This window comes from Hordeum vulgare, chromosome 3H (genome assembly GCF_904849725.1).
Source record: "Hordeum vulgare subsp. vulgare chromosome 3H, MorexV3_pseudomolecules_assembly, whole genome shotgun sequence".
NCBI lineage: Eukaryota > Viridiplantae > Streptophyta > Magnoliopsida > Poales > Poaceae > Hordeum > Hordeum vulgare.
Window position 1 is genome coordinate 499,127,338 of NC_058520.1, and position 21,314 is coordinate 499,148,651.

Sequence of the window (21,314 nt, forward strand, 5' to 3'; positions counted from 1 at the left end):
ACATCCTGCAACTCGTCCTTCCATGGGACCTCAATCATTCAGATAAAACGAGAAGGCGACCCGATCGCCCTCACAATAGCACAAGTGGGATCTCCTATCTCGCCGTTGGGCATTCGAAGCTCTGAGTTCACGATCGTCCTAATCGTCAATCCATCTTCCTGAAAGATACTCAGTTATTACCGATTACAGGCATGCAAACATGCTCAAACACTCGGATTTGTTCACTCTTGAATCCATAGTGGTTTACTAAGAGTCCGAGTGAAGTAGCCCCGAGCTACAACCTCGGCGTCCCTGAGACACCGAGGACACTAAGGAGTGTCATCCACTCGGCTAGTAAAACCTCAACCGATTCAGGGGCTACTCACGGGGTTGTACATTAGGGGTAGGCCCACGGACATGCATCCCACGGCCCACCTAAGACCCCACATGGACATCAATATTCCCAAAGCTACCGGTGCAGTCATGGTCTCACTCGTACAAGAAAGTTCTCACTTAGCTTGTACAAGGTCACTCGGATTGTCTTCTGTCAGTCAAACGTACCACGACACTCTGACTACAGCAAGGCTTGGACGGCGAAGAGACTCCAACGGCTACAGACTTAAACTACCACATGAAGTGCATGGAAGACGTGTGTTACCAGTAACATCGGAGTTAGAGTTGTTGTTACTCATAAATTTTGTAGTTATTTGCATTAACTCACCTTTGTAATGGTGCTCGGTCAGTCATGGTGCACTCTATATAAGTCGCACCCAAGCTCCTGGACAAGGGTTGAGCATTCTATAATCTCACACACCCATAAGCAAACACTAGCCTCCGGGCTCGAGACGTAGGGTCGTTACCACTCTCGAGTGGGGCCTGAACTCATACATCTGAGTGTATCCACTGCGCCATAGCTAGGCTCCGCCCCTCATTTATAACCCCGGTACTATTATGAGGATCATTCCCACGATAGTACCCACCCCTATCCACGTGTCTCGCGTTGTCCCACTGAAATAGGCTACGATTCTCCGAATTCTTACGTCATAGCCCCTCCATCAGCATAGAGTGAAGTCACCCATTAGATTCCAGCCCCACCTTCAGCATGACTCCATGTAGCTGGTTGTGCTACCTCGCGCACTGTCGACTTGAAGCTCTCATGTGTACACTTCCTCGAATCGACCTTGCGTCATAGTCTTGTCGGAGCCGCACAAGCCCCCAGGCATGCACCACATGTTTCCATGCCCCAGAAGTTGGCCAAAATCAACATCACGCTCCTATGCCATTGTCCTCGTTGAAATCACCGTTTTCTTCCGCTTTGACCTACATCCCCGTCGACCCATCAGACTGTCCAGTCCAACCCAGCCAAAATTACCCAACTCAATCATGCTTCACCATGCGTTGTGTCCACCTCACACATCTGTGCATTGCCTTGAACGCCCTATATATGCAGGATCTACCATGACATACTCTAGGCTCTCAAGTTATCTTCTATGAATCTTCAACCATCACACAATACTTCCATCTTAGATGCTATGGCTTCTACAACACCTTCAAATGCCATTGCTATGCTTACCAAGTTACTCCACTCCTACCGTAAAATCCAACCAGGAAAATATCCTTTGGTCCTCATGTGGTGGTGCTTCTCTTGGCACAATCTCCTATGCTTGATGTTGTTTTTTTCCTTCAGCCAACATACTTATACCACATGCAAAGCTATCCATGTGATTTGTTTCTGTTCTGTGATTAATTTGCTTCTAGCCTCCGCGTACCGGCCTTTATCAGCAACAAATCCCACGTATGTGCGCTCCACTCGCATGGTTGAACACAGCTCAGCCTTTGCAGCTCCTGATTAAGGGCCAGTTCTTTTCCAACTTTTTACAATTTATTGTCAAAATAATCCAAAAAAACTCGTTTTGGAAAATCTAGCTTAACTTATTTTCATCTCATGTTCGTGTACAAGAGAAAAAAGTTGGGTTCGGCTAGCTTCCCGCAGCTTCTCACAAGCTTCTCACTTAAAATGAAAGGGTATAACAAAGTGGCCTTGTTGTTTGATGTTATTATGCCAAAATTGCCACTGCCTAGGCCCGCATTGGGACCGTTCTCGACGGGAAAAAACGATAGAGTAGCTCGCACTCGATCCCCTCCCTCTCACACTCCCTTGTTCTCTCGCTCTCGCCTAGGGTTCCTCGAGGCACCGCCGCTGCCGCTTGTCCTCGGATCCCATCTGACGACATGGCCTGTGGGTAGGCCTGCATCTCCCATCCCAGCTCCCTCAGGTGTGAATCCTCCGTAGGGCGCGTCCCCTCTCTCCGTTGGTGTCCACCAGAAGCTCCTGGCCCGGTCCGGCCAGGGTTCCACTCCGACGGCTGGTGACCCACTCCGGCTGACGTCATACTCCATAGAAGGACCCCCGTTCCCCATCCCCTCCTCCTGGTTAGGCTGTGAGCATGACGTCCGACAAGGTGTGCAGCTCATGTGGATTTTTTTACAAAAAAATTATCTAGATTTGCTATGGTAAGGATGTGTTGATTGGATGTTGTAGATTGTGCCATGTTAGTACAAATTTTAGAGACATAATTTGGTTGATGTGTATGTCCTGCTGTTGTTATTTTGAATGTGTCAAGGGCATTACATAATTTTCGTAGACCATACCACAGATAAGCTAAAAAATCGGCATTGAAAAGAACTTGTTAGCTTATTATCTCAAGCTTATTTCCACGGGAGTTTATTTCTAGCTTATTTCCACAAGAGCTTATTTCTATAGCATCACTCAAAAGAACTGGCCCTAAACCATCCAGCACACGCCTCCAGCGCCGTATGGGCCACGCTCAATGCTCTCAGGGGCCCACATCATCTGCCACGTGCACCTAGGCCTCCACCTTGTATGAGCCTTGCCGACCAGAACACTGGCTGCCGATCGATCGAGTCGCTGCCCTAGCTCTCCTAAACTGTAGCGCCGCTCGTCCAAATCCGCGTGGATCGACCCGATCTCGTCGAGACTCCCGGCTTTTGCACGATTCCGCTGTCGTTGTTTTCGCCCGAGCTCGTGCCTCCTGATTGCTTTGATCACCGCTTCCGGCCACTAATACACGATCACTTGTAACAAACTAAATCAGCGAACCAAGTCAGCCTTCAATGGATGCCTTCACGTTGCCATCGAATAACGCGCCCTAGCCAACCTCCTCATCAACGTGTTCTGCAAATTTCGATTATTCTGCACGACAACGCCTTACAATGACCCTATCAGCTCTCAAGCCCATAAATCCATGTGAACACATCCACCCTCCCTCTAGATCAACAATGCCTCCTTCAACCTTGCTTTGATACCACTTGTGAAAATAAATTCGAGGCGTATCATCGATCTATCGGGGACCAAGCAATCACACAAGGCACGACATCAAGATTTGTTAACGAGGTTCACCGATACGGCTACATCCCCAAGGCCTGACTACATGTGCTCCCCTCATGACACCGCTATAATACCGCACCCCGGTCGCCCGGGCGACGACACACGCCACCTGCTCCCCCTGCGTGCATGTGCTATTATGTTGGCATAGGTTACATCGTGTGTCTACCCTCTCATTATGTAAGAGGCCTAGGGGTACATGAGTCCTAATAGGACACGACTCCTACCCAATTTACGCATAGTCCAAATCCAAGTCCAAATCAAACCTAACTTGTACAAATATTCGACACAATTCTAACATACTTCATGCTGATGGTTGTATACTTCTGTTCAACAGGAATGGAGGCTATGGTCTACCAAGCTCCACTTCCCGGTTCCTTGACCAAACACCAGGAATCCAGATTGGCAGGAGCACGGCCAAGTCGAGGACAATAACATCGTCACCACCCAATGCGATGGCATTACTTATCAGGTCGGCTTAAATGTCAAGGACATCATTTTGATCATACACCACCAGGGCGGAGCTCCATTTCAAGTCGATGCTGCAGAAGTTGGTCGCCCCGGTCTGACAAGACAAGATCCTAGTGTGAATGCTCCTCGGCCCAGGGGCAACGTCAACACTGTTAAGATTCATGCACTAGACAACGCAACCAAAAATCTGAACTGGTGCAAAGGGTTAGACAATCCACATATACACTTCAAGACACCCTCTCACGAGTGACGGGGAAAGTCAACATATGGACGAACTCAGAGGTATGGCTCAAGAGGTGTATACGTGGACAAAGGGGTCAACAACAATTTTTTAGATAAACTCTGAAAGCGGGGACTTGAACTCAAGTCCTTAGGTTGTGATACCATGTTAAGGTTTATGCACTAGTGATACGTCTCAAACGTATCTATAATTTTTGATGGTTTCATGTTGTTATCTTGTCAACTTTGGATGTTTTATATGCCTTTTATATCTTTTTTGGGACTAACTTATTAATTCAGTGCCAAGTGCCAGTTCCTGTTTTTTCTATGTTTTTGACTTTTTTCAGATCTGATTTTGGAGCGGAGTCCAAACGGAATAAAATCCCCGAAATGAATTTTTCCAGAACAGAAGAAGATCGGGGGACTTCAGGGCCAAGGCAGGAGGCCCACAGGGAGCCCACAAGCCCTGTAGCCGCGGCCAGGGGGGCCCGCGGCTACCAGGCTTGTGGCCTCCGTCGAGCTCCCCTGCCCTAGCTCTTTGGCCTATATATTCACTAAAATCCTAAAAAAAATAAGAGCGTCCACGAAACCACTTTTCCGCCGCCGCAAGCTTCCGTTTCCGCGAGATCTCATCTGGAGACCCTTCCCGGTGCCGTGTCGGAGGGGACTTTGGAGCTGGAGGGCTTCTACATCAACATCGTTGCCTCTCCAATGACTCGTGAGTCGTCTACTTCAGACCTACGGGTCTGTAGTTAGTAGCTAGATGGCTTCTTCTCTCTCTTGGATCTTCAATACAAAGTTCTCCATGATCTTCATGGAGATCTATCCGATGTAATCCTCTTTGGCGGTGTGTTTGTCGAGATCCGATGAATTGTGGATTTGTGATCAGATTATCTATGAATTATATTTGAGTCTTTGTTGATTTCTTATATGCATGATTTGATATCCTTGTAAGTCTCTCCAAGTCTTGGGTTTTGTTTGGCCAACTAGATCTATGATTCTTGCAATGGGAGAAGTGCTTGGTTTTGGGTTCATACCGTGCGGTGACCTTTCCCAGTGATAGAAGGGGCAGCAAGGCACGCATCGTGTTGTTGCCATCAAGGGTAACAAGATGGGCTTTCATCATATATTTGAGATTGTCCATCTACATCATGTCATCTCGCTTAAGGCGTTACTCTGTTCTTATGAACTCAATACACTAGATGCATGCTAGATAGTGGTCGACGTGTGGAGTAATAGTAGTAGATGCAGAAAGTATAGGTCTACTTGTTTTGGACGTCATGCCTATATGTATGATCATTGCCATAGATAACGTCATGACTTTGCGTGGTTCTATCAATTGCTCAACAGTAATTCGTTCACCCACCGTCTACTTGCTTTCATGAGAGAAGCCACTAGTGAACACTACGGCCCCCGGGTATATTCACAATTATCATCTCAGCTTTTACTTTTATTTGCTTTGTTTAGTTTTTCCTTTCAATTCTCACTTTGCAAACAATCTATAAGGGATTGACAACCCCTTCATAGTGTTGGGTGGAAGCTCTATGTGTTTGTGCAGGTACTTGTGACTTGACGCGATCCTCCTACTGGATTGATACCTTGGTTCTCAAACTGAGGGAAATACTTACCGCCATTGTGCTACATCACCCTTTCCTCTTCAAGGGAACACCAATGCAAGGCTCCAAGGCCGCAGGGGAATCCTTTGCATATTTGCCAAGGAAATCCCTATAGGTGTAGCCAGGAGCAGAAGGATTTCTGGCGTCGTTGCCGGGAAGAGATCAAGTCAAGATCTATCCAAGTAAGTGTCACAAACTCATCTCTTGCATTTACCTTTTTTGCCAGTTGCCTCTCGTTTTCCTCTCCCCCACTTCACATTTGCCGTTTTCATTTGCCTTTCTCCTTTGCCGTTTTCTTTTGCCTTTTGTCGTTTTCCTTTGCCAGATTTCTTGTTTGCTTGTGTTCTTGTATGTTTGTTGAAGTCATCATGGCTGAAAACACCAAACTTTGCGACTTCTCGAATACTAATAATAATGATTTTATTAGTACTCTGATTGCTCCCGCCACTAGTGCGGAATCATATGAAATCAATGCTGCCTTGCTGAATCTTGTTATGAAAGAGCAATTTTCTAGCCTTCCTAGTGAAGATGCCGCATCCATCTTAACACTTTCATTGAACTTTGCGATATGCAAAAGAGGAAAGATGTGGATAATGATGTTGTTAAATTGAAGCCTTTTCCGTTCTCTTTGCGAGATCGTGCAAAAACTTGGTTTTCTTCTTTGCCTAAAAATAGTATCGATTCTTGGAATAAGTGCAAAGATGCTTACATATCCAAGTATTTTCTGCCGACTAAGATTATCTCTCTCCGTAACGGTATCATGAATTTCAAGCAACTTGATCATGAACACGTTGCACAATCTTGGGAGAGGATGAAGTTAATGATTAGAAATTGTCCCGCTCATGGCTTGAGTTTGTGGATGATTATACAAATCTTTTACGCTGGTTTGAATTTTGCCTCTCAAAATATCTTGGACTCCGCCTTAGGTGGAACGTTCATGGAAATCACGTTAGGAGAAGCTACAAAACTCCTAGACAATATCATGACCAACTACTCTCAGTGGCACACTGAAAGGACACCTGCTAGCAAAAAGGTACACGCTATAGAAGAAATTAACTCGCTTAGTGCTAAGATGGACGAGTTGATGAATTTTGTTGCTAGTAGAAATGCTCCTTTAGATCCTTATGACATGCCACTGTCTTCCTTGATTGAGAGTAGCAACGCTAGTTTGGACGTTAGTTTTGTTGGTAGGAACAATTTTGACAACAACAATGCTTTTAGAGGAAACTATGTTCCTAGGCCTTTTCCTAGTAACGCCTCTAACAGCTATGGCAATTCCTACAACAACACTTATGGAAAGCATAACAAATTACCCTCTAATTTAGAGAGTGATATCCAAGAGTTCATCAACTCTCAAAAGATTTTCAATGCGTCCATAGAGGAAAAACTACTAAAAATAGACGATTTTGGCTAAGAGCGTTGATAGGATGTCTTGTGATATTGATGCTTTGAAAGTTAGATGTGCTCCTCCCAAGGTTAACTTGGATGAAACTTTAAAAGCTATGCGTGTCTCCATGAATGAGAGCAAAGAAAGAACCGCCCAAATCCGCGCTAGGCATGAATGATTTAAAAGGGTGCGTTCTGGTGATGCAAATCACGAAGATCTTAAAGTGCTTGGTGTGACTCTTCTTGAATCTTTGTTTTCGCGTGTCAAACCTATTGACGAAGGGGCTGGATATGAATACACTTTGGTTGAGAAACGCCCCAATGATTCAGAGTCCACCTATCTTGATGATAAAGGTGTGGAGAGTGGAGTAGAAGAAATCAAAATATTGGGTAGTAATGAAACTCCCACTTTGGATTTCAAGGAATTCAATTATGATAGTTGCTCCTTGTTTGAATGCATTTCCTTGATGCAATCCATTGCAAACTCTCCACATGCTTATAGCCAAAGCAAAGCCTTTACCGCACATATCATAGATGCTATGATGAAATCTCTTGAAGATAAACTCGAATTAGAAGTCTCTATACCTAGAAAACTTCATGATGAGTGGGAACCTACTATCAAAATCAAAATCAAAAACTATGAATGCAATGCTTTGTGTGATTTGGGTGCTATTGTTTCCGTGATTCCAAAGTCTTTATGTGATATTCTTGGTTTTCATGAGATTGAAGAGTGTTCTCTTAATTTGCGTCTTGCGGATTCTACTGTCAAGAAACCCATGGGAAGGATCAATGATGTTCTTATTGTTGCAAATAAGAACTATGTACCCGTGGATTTCATTGTACTTAACATAGATTGTAATCCTTCATGTCCCATTATTCTTGGTAGACCTTTCCTAAGGACTATTGGTGCTATCATCGAAACGAAGAAAGGGAATATTAGATTTCAATTTCCTTTAAATAAGGGCATGGAGCATTTTCCTAGAAAGAAAATAAGATTGCCTTATGAATCTATGATGAGGGCTACTTATGGTTTGAGCACCAAAGATGACTATACGTGATTCCATCACCTTATGCCTAGCTAAGGGCGTTAAACAATAGCGCTTGTTGGGAGGCAACCCAACGAATCTATCCTTTTTCTTTTTGTTTTGTGTTTTCCACACTTTCATAATTCTGTTATGATTGTGTTTTTTGTGTTTCTTTTGCGTTTGTGCCAAGTGAAACCGTTATGATTAGTCTTGGGGATGATCGTTTGATCATGCTGGAAAAGCCAGAAACTTTCTGGTCACGAAAAGAATTTTCATTTTTTTTCTGTGAGAGCTTTTGAGGTGATTCTTTTGGCTGCTGATTTCTACGCAAATTCTTCAGACTGTCGTAATTGTTCAGAATTGTTGAAGTACCATAAGTATACGAAGTATACAGATTGCTACAGACTGGTCTGCTGTTAACAAATTCTGTTTTTGTTGAGTTGGTTGCTTATTTTGATGAAACTATGGATAGTATCGGGGGGTATTAGCCATGGAAGGTTGAAAATACAGTAACCCAACATCAACATAAGTAGAATTTAAGTTTTCTACAATACCTAAGGAAGTGGTGATTTGCTTTCTTATACTAATGATATCACGAGTTTCTGTTTAAGTTTCGTGTTGTGAAGTTTTCAAGTTTTGGGTGAAGTTCTTATGGACAAAGAGATAAAGAGTGGCAAGATCTCAAGCTTGGGGATGCCCAAGGCACCCCAAGTTGATTCAAGGATGCCGAAAAATCCTAAGCTTGGGGATGCCCCGGGAAGGCATCCCCTCTTTCGTCTTCAATCCATCGGTAACGTTGCTTGGGACTATATTTTTATTCACCGCATGTTATGTGTTTTGCTTGGAGCGTCTTGTATCGTAGGAGTCTTTTATTTTTGTTTTGTCACAATCTTCCTTGCTGCACACCTAGAGAGAGAGACATGCACTCACCGTGTCGAGCTTCACATATATCTTTTGAGCTAGTTGATTTTGCTCTATGTGCTTCACTTCTATCTTTTGGAGCACGTCAGTGCGTGGCGTGGTAGTTGATCTATGCTATGAAAGTAGTCTCAAAAGGGGTAGTTATCCAAAGGGATATGAAAACTTCCACCTTCATGTGCATTGAGTAGTTAGAGAAGATTGATTCCTCTCAATTAGTTTTGAGTTGTGGTTGTGGTAATATTGGAGTTATACTAGTAAGGTGTTGTGGATCTAGAAATACTTGTGTTGAAGTTAGTGATTCCCGTAGCATGCACGTATGGTGAACCGCTATGTGATGAAGTCTGAGCATGATTAGTTTATTGATTGTCATCCTTTGTGTAGCGGTCGGGATCGCGCGATGGTTTATACCTACCAACCCTTCCCCTAGGAGTATGCGTTGAATGCTTTGTTTCGATTACTACTAAAACTTTTGCAACACGTATACGAGTTATTCATGACTAATGTTGAGTCCATGGTTTAGATGCACTTTCACCTTCCACCATCACTATCTTCTTTAGTGTCGTGCAACTTTCGTCGGTGCATAAAACCCACCATTAGCCTCCCTCAAAACAGCCACCATACCTACCTACTATGGCTTTTTCAAAGCCATTCCGAGATATATTGCCATGCAACTACCACCATGACATGTGCCACCACTTCTACATTGTCATTGCATGATCATAAGATAGTTAGCATGATGTTTCCATTGATGTCTATGCCATGCTAGATCATAGTCACGGTACACTACCGAAGGCATTTCATATAGAGTCATCATTGCTCTAAGTTTTGAGTTGTAAGTGTGATGATCATCACTGATGGAACATTGTCCCATGTAAGGAAATAAAAGAGGCCAGCGAAGCCCATTTACAAAAAGAGGCCAAAGATGCCCACCAAAAAAAAGGCCAAAGAGCCCACCAAAAAAAAAGAAAAAAAGAGAGAAGGGACAATGCTACTATCTCGTTTCCACACTTGTGCTTCATATTAAGCACCATGATCTTCATGATTGAGAGTCTCTCGTTTTGTCACCACCATATAGCTAGTGGGAATTTTTCATTATATAACTTGGCTTGTATATTCCAATGACGGGCGTCCTCAAAATTGCCTTAGGTCTTCGTGAGAAAGCAAGTTGGATGCACACCCACTAGTTTTCTTTAAGAGCTTTCACATACTCTTAGATCTAGTGCATCATTTGTATGGCAATCCCTACTCATTCACATTGATATCTATTGATGAGCATCTCCATAGCTCAATGATATGCCTAGTCAATGTGACCATCTTCTCCTTGTTTGCCTTGCAACCTCCACCACACTCCATTCCACTTATAGTGCTAAAATCATGGCTCACGCTCATGTATTGCGTGAGAGTTGAAAAGGTTTGAGAAAGTAAAGGTGTGAAAACAATTACTTGTCCAATACCGAGGTTGTGCATGATTTAAATTCGTTGTGCAAGGATGATAGAGCATAGCCAGACTATATGATTTTGTAGGGATAACTTTCTTTTGGCCTTGTTATTTTGAAAGTTCATGATTACCTAGCTAGTTTGCTTGAAGTATTATTGTCTCCACGTCAATAGCAAACTATTGTTTTGAATCTAACGGATCTGAACATTCATGTCACATAAGAGGAGTTACAAAGTACATCTATGCTAGGTAGCATGAAAGCATCAAAAAATCATTCTTTATCACTTCCCTACTCGAGGACGAGCAGGAGTTAAGCTTGGGGATGCTTGATACGTCTCAAACGTATCTATAATTTTTGATGGTTTCATGTTGTTATCTTGTCAACTTTGGATGTTTTATATACCTTTTATATCTTTTTTGGGACTAACTTATTAATTCAGTGCCAAGTGCCAGTTCCTGTTTTTTCTGTGTTTTTGACTCTTTTCATATCTGATTTTGGAACGGAGTCCAAACGGAATAAAATCCCCGAAATGAATTTTTCCAGAACAGAAGAAGATCGAGGGACTTGAGGGCCAAGGCAGGAGGCCCACAGGGAGCCCACAAGCCGTGTAGCCGCGGCCAGGGGGCCCGCGGCTACCAGGCTTGTGGCCTCCCTGGAGCTCCCCTGCCCTAGCTCTTTGGCCTATATATTCTCTAAAATCCCAGAAAAAATAAGAGCGTCCACGAAACCACTTTTTCGCCGCCGCAAGCTTCCGTTTCCGCGAGATCTCATCTGGAGACCCTTCCCGGTGCCCTGCCGGAGGGGACTTTGGAGCTGGAGGGCTTCTACATCAACATCATTGCCTCTCCAATGACTCGTGAGTAGTCTACTTCAGACCTACAGGTCCGTAGTTAGTAGCTAGATGGCTTCTTCTCTCTCTTGGATCTTCAATACAAAGTTCTCCATGATCTTCATGGAGATCTATCCGATGTAATCCTCTCTGGCGGTGTGTTTGTCGAGATCCGATGAATTGTGGATTTGTGATCATATTATCTATGAATTATATTTGAGTCTTTGCTGATTTCTTATATGCATGATTTGATATCCTTGTAAGTCTCTCCGAGTCTTGGGTTTTGTTTGGCCAACTAGATCTATGATTCTTGTAATGGGAGAAGTGCTTGGTTTTGGGTTCATACCGTGCGGTGACCTTTCCCAGTGACAGAAGGGGCAGCAAGGCACGCATCCTGTTGTTGCCATCAAGGGTAACAAGATGGGCTTTCATCATAGATTTGAGATTGTCCATCTACATCGTGTCATCTTGCTTAAGGCGTTACTCTGTTCTTATGAACTCAATACACTAGATGCATGCTGGATAGCGGTCGACGTGTGGAGTAATAGTAGTAGATGCAGAAAGTATCGGTCTACTTGTTTTGGACGTGATGCCTATATGTATGATCATTGCCATAGATAAAGTCATGACTTTGCGCGGTTCTATCAATTGCTCGACAATAATTCGTTCACCCACCGTCTACATGCTTTCATGAGAGAAGCCACTAGTGAACACTACGGCCCCCGGGTCTATTCACAGTTATCATCTCAGCTTTTACTTTTACTTTGCTTTGTTTACTTTTTGCTTTCAGTTCTCACTTTGCAAACAATCTATAAGGGATTGACAACCCCTTCATAGCATTGGGTGCATGCTCTTTGTGTTTGTGCAGGTACTTGTGACTTGACGCGATCCTCCTACTGGATTGATACCTTGGTTCTCAAACTAAGGGGAAATACTTACCGCCGCTGTGCTACATCACCCCTTCCTCTTCAAGGGAACACCAACGCAAGGCTCCAAGGCCGCGGGGGAATCTTTTGCATATTTGCCAAGGAAATCCCTATAGGCGTAGCCAGCAGCAACTAGCCAACGCAATCAAAAGTTTGAACTAACGGAAGGGGTTTGGCAATCCATATATACACTTCAACAATCCCTTCATCCATGGAAGGTCGCTCGAGAAAGCGCATGGGGTCTTCACATCAGGCGGATCCATCTTAGGCCAGCATGCTCTAGACTCTAGAGCCCCCCCCCCCCAACTGATCCTTGAAAGATGAGAAAATCCAGAAGAGCGGGTGTCGCGAAATCATCATGTACCTATTTAGTAAGCATTTTACTTGCATTTCGCCTTAAGGATGGATCCTTGTTGAAAAAACACGTCATATATCAAGCCCTAATCCATCTGCGGGTCTCCTTCGGTTGTTGAGGATGATGTATTGATGTGCACATGTCCCTCATGGTAGAAGCGACATCTAGGCTCGTTCCTTCCCCACAACCAACTGCTCGGACCAATACACAAGATATGACTAGGAGGAGTTCTCGGAGATGTCGTTGACTTCTTTCGAGTATGAGTGCGTGTTGCACTATTGGGGCAAGAAGGCCTCGTGGAACAACCGAGTCTTCACATCCAAGAAGCGGGATGCTCTTCGGATGGCCGACGAACATCTCGACATGACACATCTCGGGCTCAAGGATGCGACCGACATCTTTGCGAGTGATGCAGAGGTAAAAAAAAACATATTTATGATTGAATTATATGCGACTGTGCATAAAATAACCTTCGGGGTGTGTGTCGTACTGATGAAGTGTCCCGAATTGGGATCTTAGCGGTGCCGGTGACCTTCCTCCCTCACCAATCTTCGTCGCACACCTTCGTCGTTTGTGTGACGTCGACCCTTGACGTTTCGAGCCTCTCGTGGCGACAATCACGCACGGTCTTCATTTGTGTGGTGTCTCACGTAAAATCATGCTACGCATATGTAGCTGCCGGGGTCGTGGGAAATGGTGGCCACAACACATCCTGATTTCTATTTGGTGGTTTGTCTCGAGTCCCGGGGTGAAAACCCTAGGTACGGATGCACACTGTCAAATATATGAGAATCATATGGTGCTCTTTGACCGTTGAAACAATTCAACATAGGAGGATCAAATGGCACGAACAGGTTCCCAATCTTATGGATCGCCTTCAGATTTTCGCTGCTTCTTCCAAAGCAGATCCCTTCTTACATCCAAGTAGGATACATAGATTCTCAGAAAATAATCACGATTCTAAAAAGAAGTGATTCTCAAAAAAATAGAATCAAGATACACAGGCAGCTAATAAATGGCTAATGGACATATCATCAAAGCAACAGATGAGAAAATATTGAGGCTGAGACAATATCTGGGCACAATTTATTATCAAACCAGAGCACGGGAATGCTCATTTAAGTACAAGATTCGACAGGATCGCAAGCACAAGCCTGAACATTCAACACCAGGACACATCACAAGAACACACACTAGGAAAGGCACACATCGGGGGTGACACACCTCGGCTTATTTCGACGAACAAGCCCCAGAAACTAAGATCATGGCTTCATCAGCGCAGCGACCTTCTGGACGGACGGCCTCGTCAGCAGGTCAGTCCACCAGGCCTTCACATGCGGGTAAGCGTCAAACAGAGATGCATAGGGTGTGGCCGCCAAGCACAGGGTGACAGACGCATGGTTAAGGTCCGCAAGGCTGAGGAAGTCTCCAGCCAGGTACTTGGACTTGGTGAGCCGCGCCTCGTACACCGCCAGCACGTTCTTGATCTTAACAAGGTTGTCGTCGATGACCTTCTGGTCAGTGGCTCCCCCAAGCATAGGATGGATAAGGCACTCGAAGAGAATGGGGCTCAGAGCGGCGGTGTACTGATGGGCCTCCACCTCGAGCCACACATCCACCATTGCTGACTCCTTGATGTCGCCCTCCTTCAACAGCTCTGGCTTGTTCTTGCGGCACGCATACTTGCAAATAGCACGTGATTCTAATACAAAGAGAAAAAGAAAATAGAACCAGAGTTATGAGGATTCTAAAGGGAGTATGGTACTGTTTTATCCCATTTCAATAAATAGGTCTAAAACTAGTAAAATGATCATTTCTAAACTTGATTAGATTTCAAATGAGAACTCGTAAGCATAGACTATATGATTGCTTGGGAAACCTTACCATAACTCATGTTTTTGTCTTCCGACCAATCTTGTGGTTGGTAACTATAATTATTACCTCATCATTCTGAACTAAAGCATTCGATGGTAGTTGATGAAAACTCCAAAAAGGTATAACTCCTAATTATAATGCCAGGCGGCAGCTAACAATTAGGCAACGTTGTTTTCTTACTCATGTCATCACATACTGATTTGTGAAGAACACCTTTAAAGGTTTATCATCAGTCCAAATGAATCTGTTCCTTTGTTTTTAGTAAAGGCTCATGGAAATGCTACCTTTGTTATACTACAAGGCAACAACATTAACAGCAAAACAAACCACAACAACAATAATGTAAAAGCATCATGACCCTTTATAGCTCTGTTTATGAGGGGTAGAAAAGAGAGAACGTCTCGAGACATAGGATCATACCGAAGACATACAAGTCACCATCCTGCAAAGCTGGCACCTGCCCAAAGGGCTGCAGAGAACAACATGAAGACAGTCAGTTTTATCATATGTCAAATCTCTAAAAACAGAAACCACATGTCACGATTACTATCACACTAAGATTAGGTGGTCAAACAAAATACTCCCTCCGTACCTAAATAATTATAGTTGAGGAGAACTTAAGGAGGGACTAGTCTAGTTCTCCCCAACTACAATTATTTAGGTACAGAGGGAGTACTACTTATGCATGTTTTTTGCAGTGTCTCCATGAGATGCTGCTGTAGTGGCTGTGCAACAAAAAAATGCGACAGGACGTAATAGGTGGTACTGAATGCAGGCTACATTTTGTTTTGATTTACGTTTTTCTGTCAACTTTCTGAGCATCCACAGGTTGCTTGGGACTCCTGGGTTAATGTTGTAAGATAGTTTGCTGAACCAATGATCGTTTATTCCGTGAGGTACACAGGGAATGCCCATACTGGAAAGGAGCATGCTTCTTGCAAACCTTAACACCCACCCTATTATTACCACACCTTCCCTGTCACCAAGCAAATCTGATGGATGTATGTGGTGTATTAATAAGGAACAAGTCAAAGAATAGGGATGACTAACCTATAAGACCTACAAAATAAAATCTCTAATCGAACTAGCAGATGATTAAAGGGCAATCTAGATCAAGTTTTTACATTTTACCCAAATCATTTTGTTTTTAGTACAAGGTTTAGGGGGGAGATCTATTGGCAAAAAGTGACACAATTGTAATATAACTGGGTGGTTGGTGGCGTTGTCGGTGCTTGGGTGCAGGAAGGGCGTGGGATTTGCTGACTGTATTCCTCCTTGAGCTTGCAATTTGTTCCAAAATTAACTTGTCAAAGCACCAATGAACAAGCAAACTAAATGGCACATCCAGATCAAGTTTCCATAATGAATCAAAAATATTTACATTTACAAGGTTTAAGAGAAGATGTAAATAACACACTTGGCATACCAGTGGCGTGGGTCGTCGGAGCAGGAACGTGGATGTGGTGAAAATATAAATTTCCTACAGTGTAAGTTGGCGAAATTCAAGTGACTAAAAGATTGGGGAGCAGCGGAGCCGGAGGTGTTAGTTAATCTAGTCCACCACGCGGTCCACGCCCAAATGGTTCGCCAATCTGAGACCAGCTGCGGAAAAACTCGCCCTGTATCGTCCTCATCGAAGTACAATCTGAACCTAGGATCTGCTCCAACATCGACCTGTAAACGCCCCATCGGACCATGGTCTCAATCGTGATACCAGTACTGCTAGATTATACGAGAGCGACAGCGACATCTCTCCGGCCCCCGCTAAAATAAACAGTGATGGAGACATGGAAGCGACCCCCCACGGCGGGAGTCGGCTGACTTTTTGCTCCGCCGATGGCAGCGACGGACCGAACGAATCGACGTCATCATCTCGTGAGATTAGAGGCAAGCAGACGGCGCAGGGCCGCCGAACTATCGACACGGATGGTAAATTCAAGAGGGGGGGAGGGCATGGTAGGGCACGTACGTTCCTGGCGAGGTGGTCGGGGCTCTTGTGCTCGCCGGTGCTGAAGTTGATGGGGACGAGCTCGTACTCGACGCCGGCCTCCTCCAGCGCCGCCACGCACCTGGTGACGTTCCACGACAGGGTCGCGCCGTACAGCTTCACCGGAGCCATCTCGTCTCTTCTCACTCCGCAACGCCCTCGAACCTTTTTTTTTCTATCTCTTCTTCTCGGATGGGATGGGATGGGACGGGACGGGATGGGGAAATGACCGCGCTCGGGGTCTCGGCTAAATAGGCAATGGAGCCTCACTGCTGCTCCCTTCCGATGGAGCAGGTGGAGTGGGAGAGGGAGCGGGTAGGTGAGGTGTGGTGGAGGGTGCGGCTGGTCAATGGGCCCCGCGCTTCTAGGGGCTTCCGTTTCTTCAACCATTTCGAGTAGTACTACTACTCGTCCTTGTTTTTGCACGAGCTTTTTCTAGTGCTCCACTCTATTCTGTTTTTCTGATATACTCCTATATAGATATTCTTTTCGGATTGGCGACCGACGCAAGTGATCACGGTGGGTAGTGCGCCAGCGGCGCATCGAGATCCGCGCATTTCCTTTCTCCAGCACTTTTAGTTTTGATGATTGATTGACTTTAGCTTCTTCGGATGAAGCTTCGTTACTGTAGCAATTAGGCCTCTAGTACTCGCAATGCAGTACTCCGCTTCCAAGGGGCTGAAATTTAAATTTATTTCGAACAATCTCTGCTTCGTTTACTTCCTTGTTTTTACATATGTTTATTTTCTAGATGCGCGTTCTTTTTTCTTTTTTGGACACGTACAATCATTTTTTTTCCTTTGAGAGGCGCGTTCAAACGAAGATGATCACATACAATTATGAAAATACACACGCACGCCTATCTTTATAAGCTTCTTCGAGGTATTAGAGCGTCTCCAACAGCCGCGCTAAAACAACGCCGCGCTGTAAAATTAACTTTTTTAGCGCGCGCAAAATAGCAAAATGGGCTTCAGCGGACGAGCGATAAACGCGTGCACGACATATAGAGTACAACGTGCTGTCCGAATCGCCATCGCGCGCCGTGTATTTGGTGCGTCCACTACCGTGCGCCGCACACTCGAGCGCTCGCGCTGCACTCTCTCCACCATGCCACCTTCGCCCCACCCCGCGCCGCCGCCGGCGAACTGACCCGATGGACGCCCTCGCCGGCACCCCCTCACCCCTTCCTACACCCGCGACCCCTCCGCGGCCGTCGCCGCCGCCGCAAACCCTAGCGCGGGGAGCTTTGGCTTCGCCTTCGCAGGTGCTCCTCCAAGCACCGGCGTCGCGCGCGGCCTTTTCATGACGCCACGGATGACCTCGGTGGCGGGTGGCCTCGCGCCGGCGCCCATCGTGAAGCCACGTGCCCCCCTCTCGAAGCGCCCAAATGCGGCGCGACCGAAGAAGGGCAAGGTTTCCGCGAAGAAGAACAAGGCAACGGACGGCTCCGGCTCCTCCAAGTCGTAACTTGCAGGGCGAGCGACGGCCGCGGCGGCTACCGAAGCACCGATGAGCTCACTTGTTGAGCCGGCGGCCGACGCGCACAATGTGTTTGAGGAAATGCCCCAAAGGTAAAAATAATCGCCAACTTTTTCTTGTTGTTATTTTTTGAATGCATACATATAGATAGTGTTGGGGACCGTCGCATGGGAAACAAAAAATTTCCTACACGCACGAAGACCTATCATGGTGATGTCCATCTACGAGAGGGGATGAGTGATCTACGTACCCTTGTAGATCGTACAGCAGAAGCGTTAGTGAACGCGGTTGATGTAGTGGAACGTCCTCACGTCCCTCGATCCGCCCCGCGAACAATCTCGCGATCAGTCCCACGATCTAGTACCGAACGGACGACACCTCCGCGTTCAGCACACGTACAGCTCGACGATGATCTCGGCCTTCTTGATCCAGCAAGAGAGACGGAGAGGTAGAAGAGTTCTCCGGCAGCGTGACGGCGCTTCGAAGGTTGGTGATGACCTTGTCTCAGCAGGGCTCCACCCGAGCTCCGCAGAAACGCGATCTAGAGGAAAAACCGTGGAGGTATGTGGTCGGGCTGCCGTGGAAAAGTCGTCTCAAATCAGCCCTAAAACCTCCGTATATATAGGTGAGAGGGAGGGGAGGAGGCAGCCTCAAAACCTAAAGGTTTGGCCGAAATTGGAGGTGGAGGAGTCCTACTCCAATCCTACTTGGAGTAGGATTCCACCTTCCCACTTGGAAACTCTTTCCACCTTGTGTTTTTTCCTTCTCAAACCTTATGGGCCTTAGTGGGAACTTATTCCAGCCCACTAGGGGCTAGTTTTTCTCTTCCCATAGCCCATGAGACCCCTTGGGGCGTGACACCCCTCCCGATGGTCCCCGGCACCCCTCCCGGCACTCCCGGTACACTGTCGATGAGCCCGAAACTTTTCCGTTAATGCACGAAAACCTTCCGGTAACCAAATGAGGTCATCCTATATATCAATCTTCGTTTCCGGACCATTCCGGAAACCCTCGTGACGTCCGTGATCTCATCCGGGACGCCAAACAACATTCGGTAACCAACCATATAACTCAAATACGCATAAAACAACGTCGAACCTTAAGTGTGCAAACCCTGCGGGTTCGAGAACTATGTAGACATGACCCGAGAGACTCCTCGGTCAATATCCAATAGCGGGACCTGGATGCCCATATTGGATCCTACATATTCTGCGAAGATCTTATCGTTTGAACCTCAGTGCCAAGGATTCATATAATCCCGTATGTCATTCCCTTTGTCCTTCGGTATGTTACTTGCCCGAGATTCGATCGTTAGTATCCGCATACCTATTTCAATCTCGTTTACCCGCAAGTCTCTTTACTCGTTCCGTAATACAAGATCCCGCAACTTACATTAAGTTACATTGCTTGCAAGGCTTGTGTGTGATGTTGTATTACCGAGTGGGCCCCGAGATACCTCTCCGTCACACGGAGTGACAAATCCCAGTCTCGATCTATACTAACTCAACGAACACCTTCGGAGATACCTGTAGAGCATCTTTATAGTCACCCAGTTACGTTGCGACGTTTGATACACACAAAGCATTCCTCCGGTGTCCGCGAGTTATATGATCTCATGGTCATAGGAACAAATACTTGACACGGAGAAAACAGTAGCAACAAAATGACACGATCAACATGCTACGTCTATTAGTTTGGGTCTAGTCCATCACATGATTCTCCTAATGATGTGATCCCGTTATCAAGTGACAACACTTGCCTATGGCCAGGAAACCTTAACCATCTTTGATCAACGAGCTAGTCAACTAGAGGCTTACTAGGGACAGTGTTTTGTCTATGTATCCACACAAGTATTGTGTTTCCAATCAATACAATTATAGCATGGATAATAAACGATTATCATGAACTAAGAAATATAATAATAACTAATTTATTATTGCCTCTAGGGCATATTGCCAACAGATAGCTCATTTGCTTCGTTGTATACCCTTTGTAGTGTCAACGATGAGGCATATATGTCAACTATGGGTGTTGGCTCCAACAATTCTCATTGGTCTCAAACCAATGACATGCATTTCGATGACCATGAGTTCGAGGTGGACGAGGATAGTGAGGGCATTGTCGACGCACCGAAAGGAAGAGGATGCAACTACACCAACGATGAAGACATATTTCTATGCAATACTTGGTTGCAAGTGTCAAGGGATCCGTCCGTTGGAGGTGATCAAAGTAGAGATGCTTATTGGAACCGGACGAAGGAGCACTTTGATCTACACAACAAGAGTGGAATTGACCGCTTGGCACGATCTCTTCGCTCCCGGTGGTCGACGATCAACCGAGATTGTCAAAAGTGGGCGGCCGCACAAAAGGCGGTTGACAAGTTGAACCCAAGTGGCACTAATGACATAGATAGGGTAAGTGCCATTTCATCCATGTTCATCATGCTTGTTCTTGGTGTTTGTAGTGCTAACTTGTTTTGCTTTTTTGTAGTTCAATATTGCACAAAACTTGTTCAAAGGAGAGGAGAAGAAGACCATGAAAGGGAAGATCAAGAAAGGGAGACCATTTACCTTGCCCCATTGCTATGAGGAATTGAAGAATGATGAGAAATGGAAGAAGCGTGACGGCATCGATGATGTTGATGAGAGCAACAGACGCAAGCGAACAATTGAGTTGGGTGATGATGAGGAAAAGGCATCAAGTGATGACGGCAAGAGAAGCCCTACACCAAACTCCATTTCATACTCGAAGCCAAAACGACCGGATGGGTGCAAGAATGGCGTAAAAGAAAAGAAGAAGAGGAAAGGGGATGATGAGCTCAAAAAATGCTATGAAAGCTATTGTGAAGGCAAGAAAAGAAGCGAACGGGTGAGGAAGATGACAAGGACCCAAGATGTCGTGGCCGAGGAGAGGAGGTTGGCAGCCAAGGAGAGGAGGGTGGCGGCCGAGGAGAGGAAGGTGACATTGGAGGATAGGAAGGTGGGCATGGAGGAACGATCTAGGTTGTTGAGATGGGAGAAGTACTTGTTCTTCCTGGACACATCTACCCTCAATGAGGCGCAAAAGGAGTATGTCAATCTTACCCGTGAAGAAGTCTTGATCCAAAAAAGAGCCATGATTCGCGGCATGGGTGGAGGTGGCATAGGCGGCATGGGTGGCGGTGGCATTGGCGGCATGGGAGGCATCGGTGGCTTCGGAGCTACCATGGACGACATGGGTGCCATGGGTGGCTTCGGAGCTACCATGGAGACCCTGGGAGGCATGGGTGCCTTCGGCGCACCTCCGGGCGGCATTGGCGGCAATGGGAGGCATGACTTTTGCGTCTCTTATGGGAGGCATGGGAGCACCTCCTGACGGCATGGGCGGCATGTCTTTCGGTGTGCCAACACCTTCGCATGATG

The 21,314-nt window shown here is 45.7% G+C and overlaps 1 protein-coding gene across 1 annotated transcript; it reads right to left on the reverse strand.

Moving 5' to 3' along the window:
- Positions 1 to 13,629: 13,629 nt before the first annotated feature.
- LOC123444485 (glutathione S-transferase 1-like) lies at positions 13,630 to 16,822 on the reverse strand. Its single transcript, XM_045121207.1, has 3 exons — positions 16,417 to 16,822; positions 14,868 to 14,916; positions 13,630 to 14,274 (listed from the first exon to the last, which is right to left on the reverse strand). Exons 1-3 carry the CDS (start codon positions 16,564 to 16,566, stop codon positions 13,835 to 13,837), a joined length of 639 nt encoding a protein of 212 aa, XP_044977142.1. The 5' UTR covers positions 16,567 to 16,822; the 3' UTR covers positions 13,630 to 13,834.
- Between the last annotated feature and the right edge of the window lie 4,492 nt (positions 16,823 to 21,314).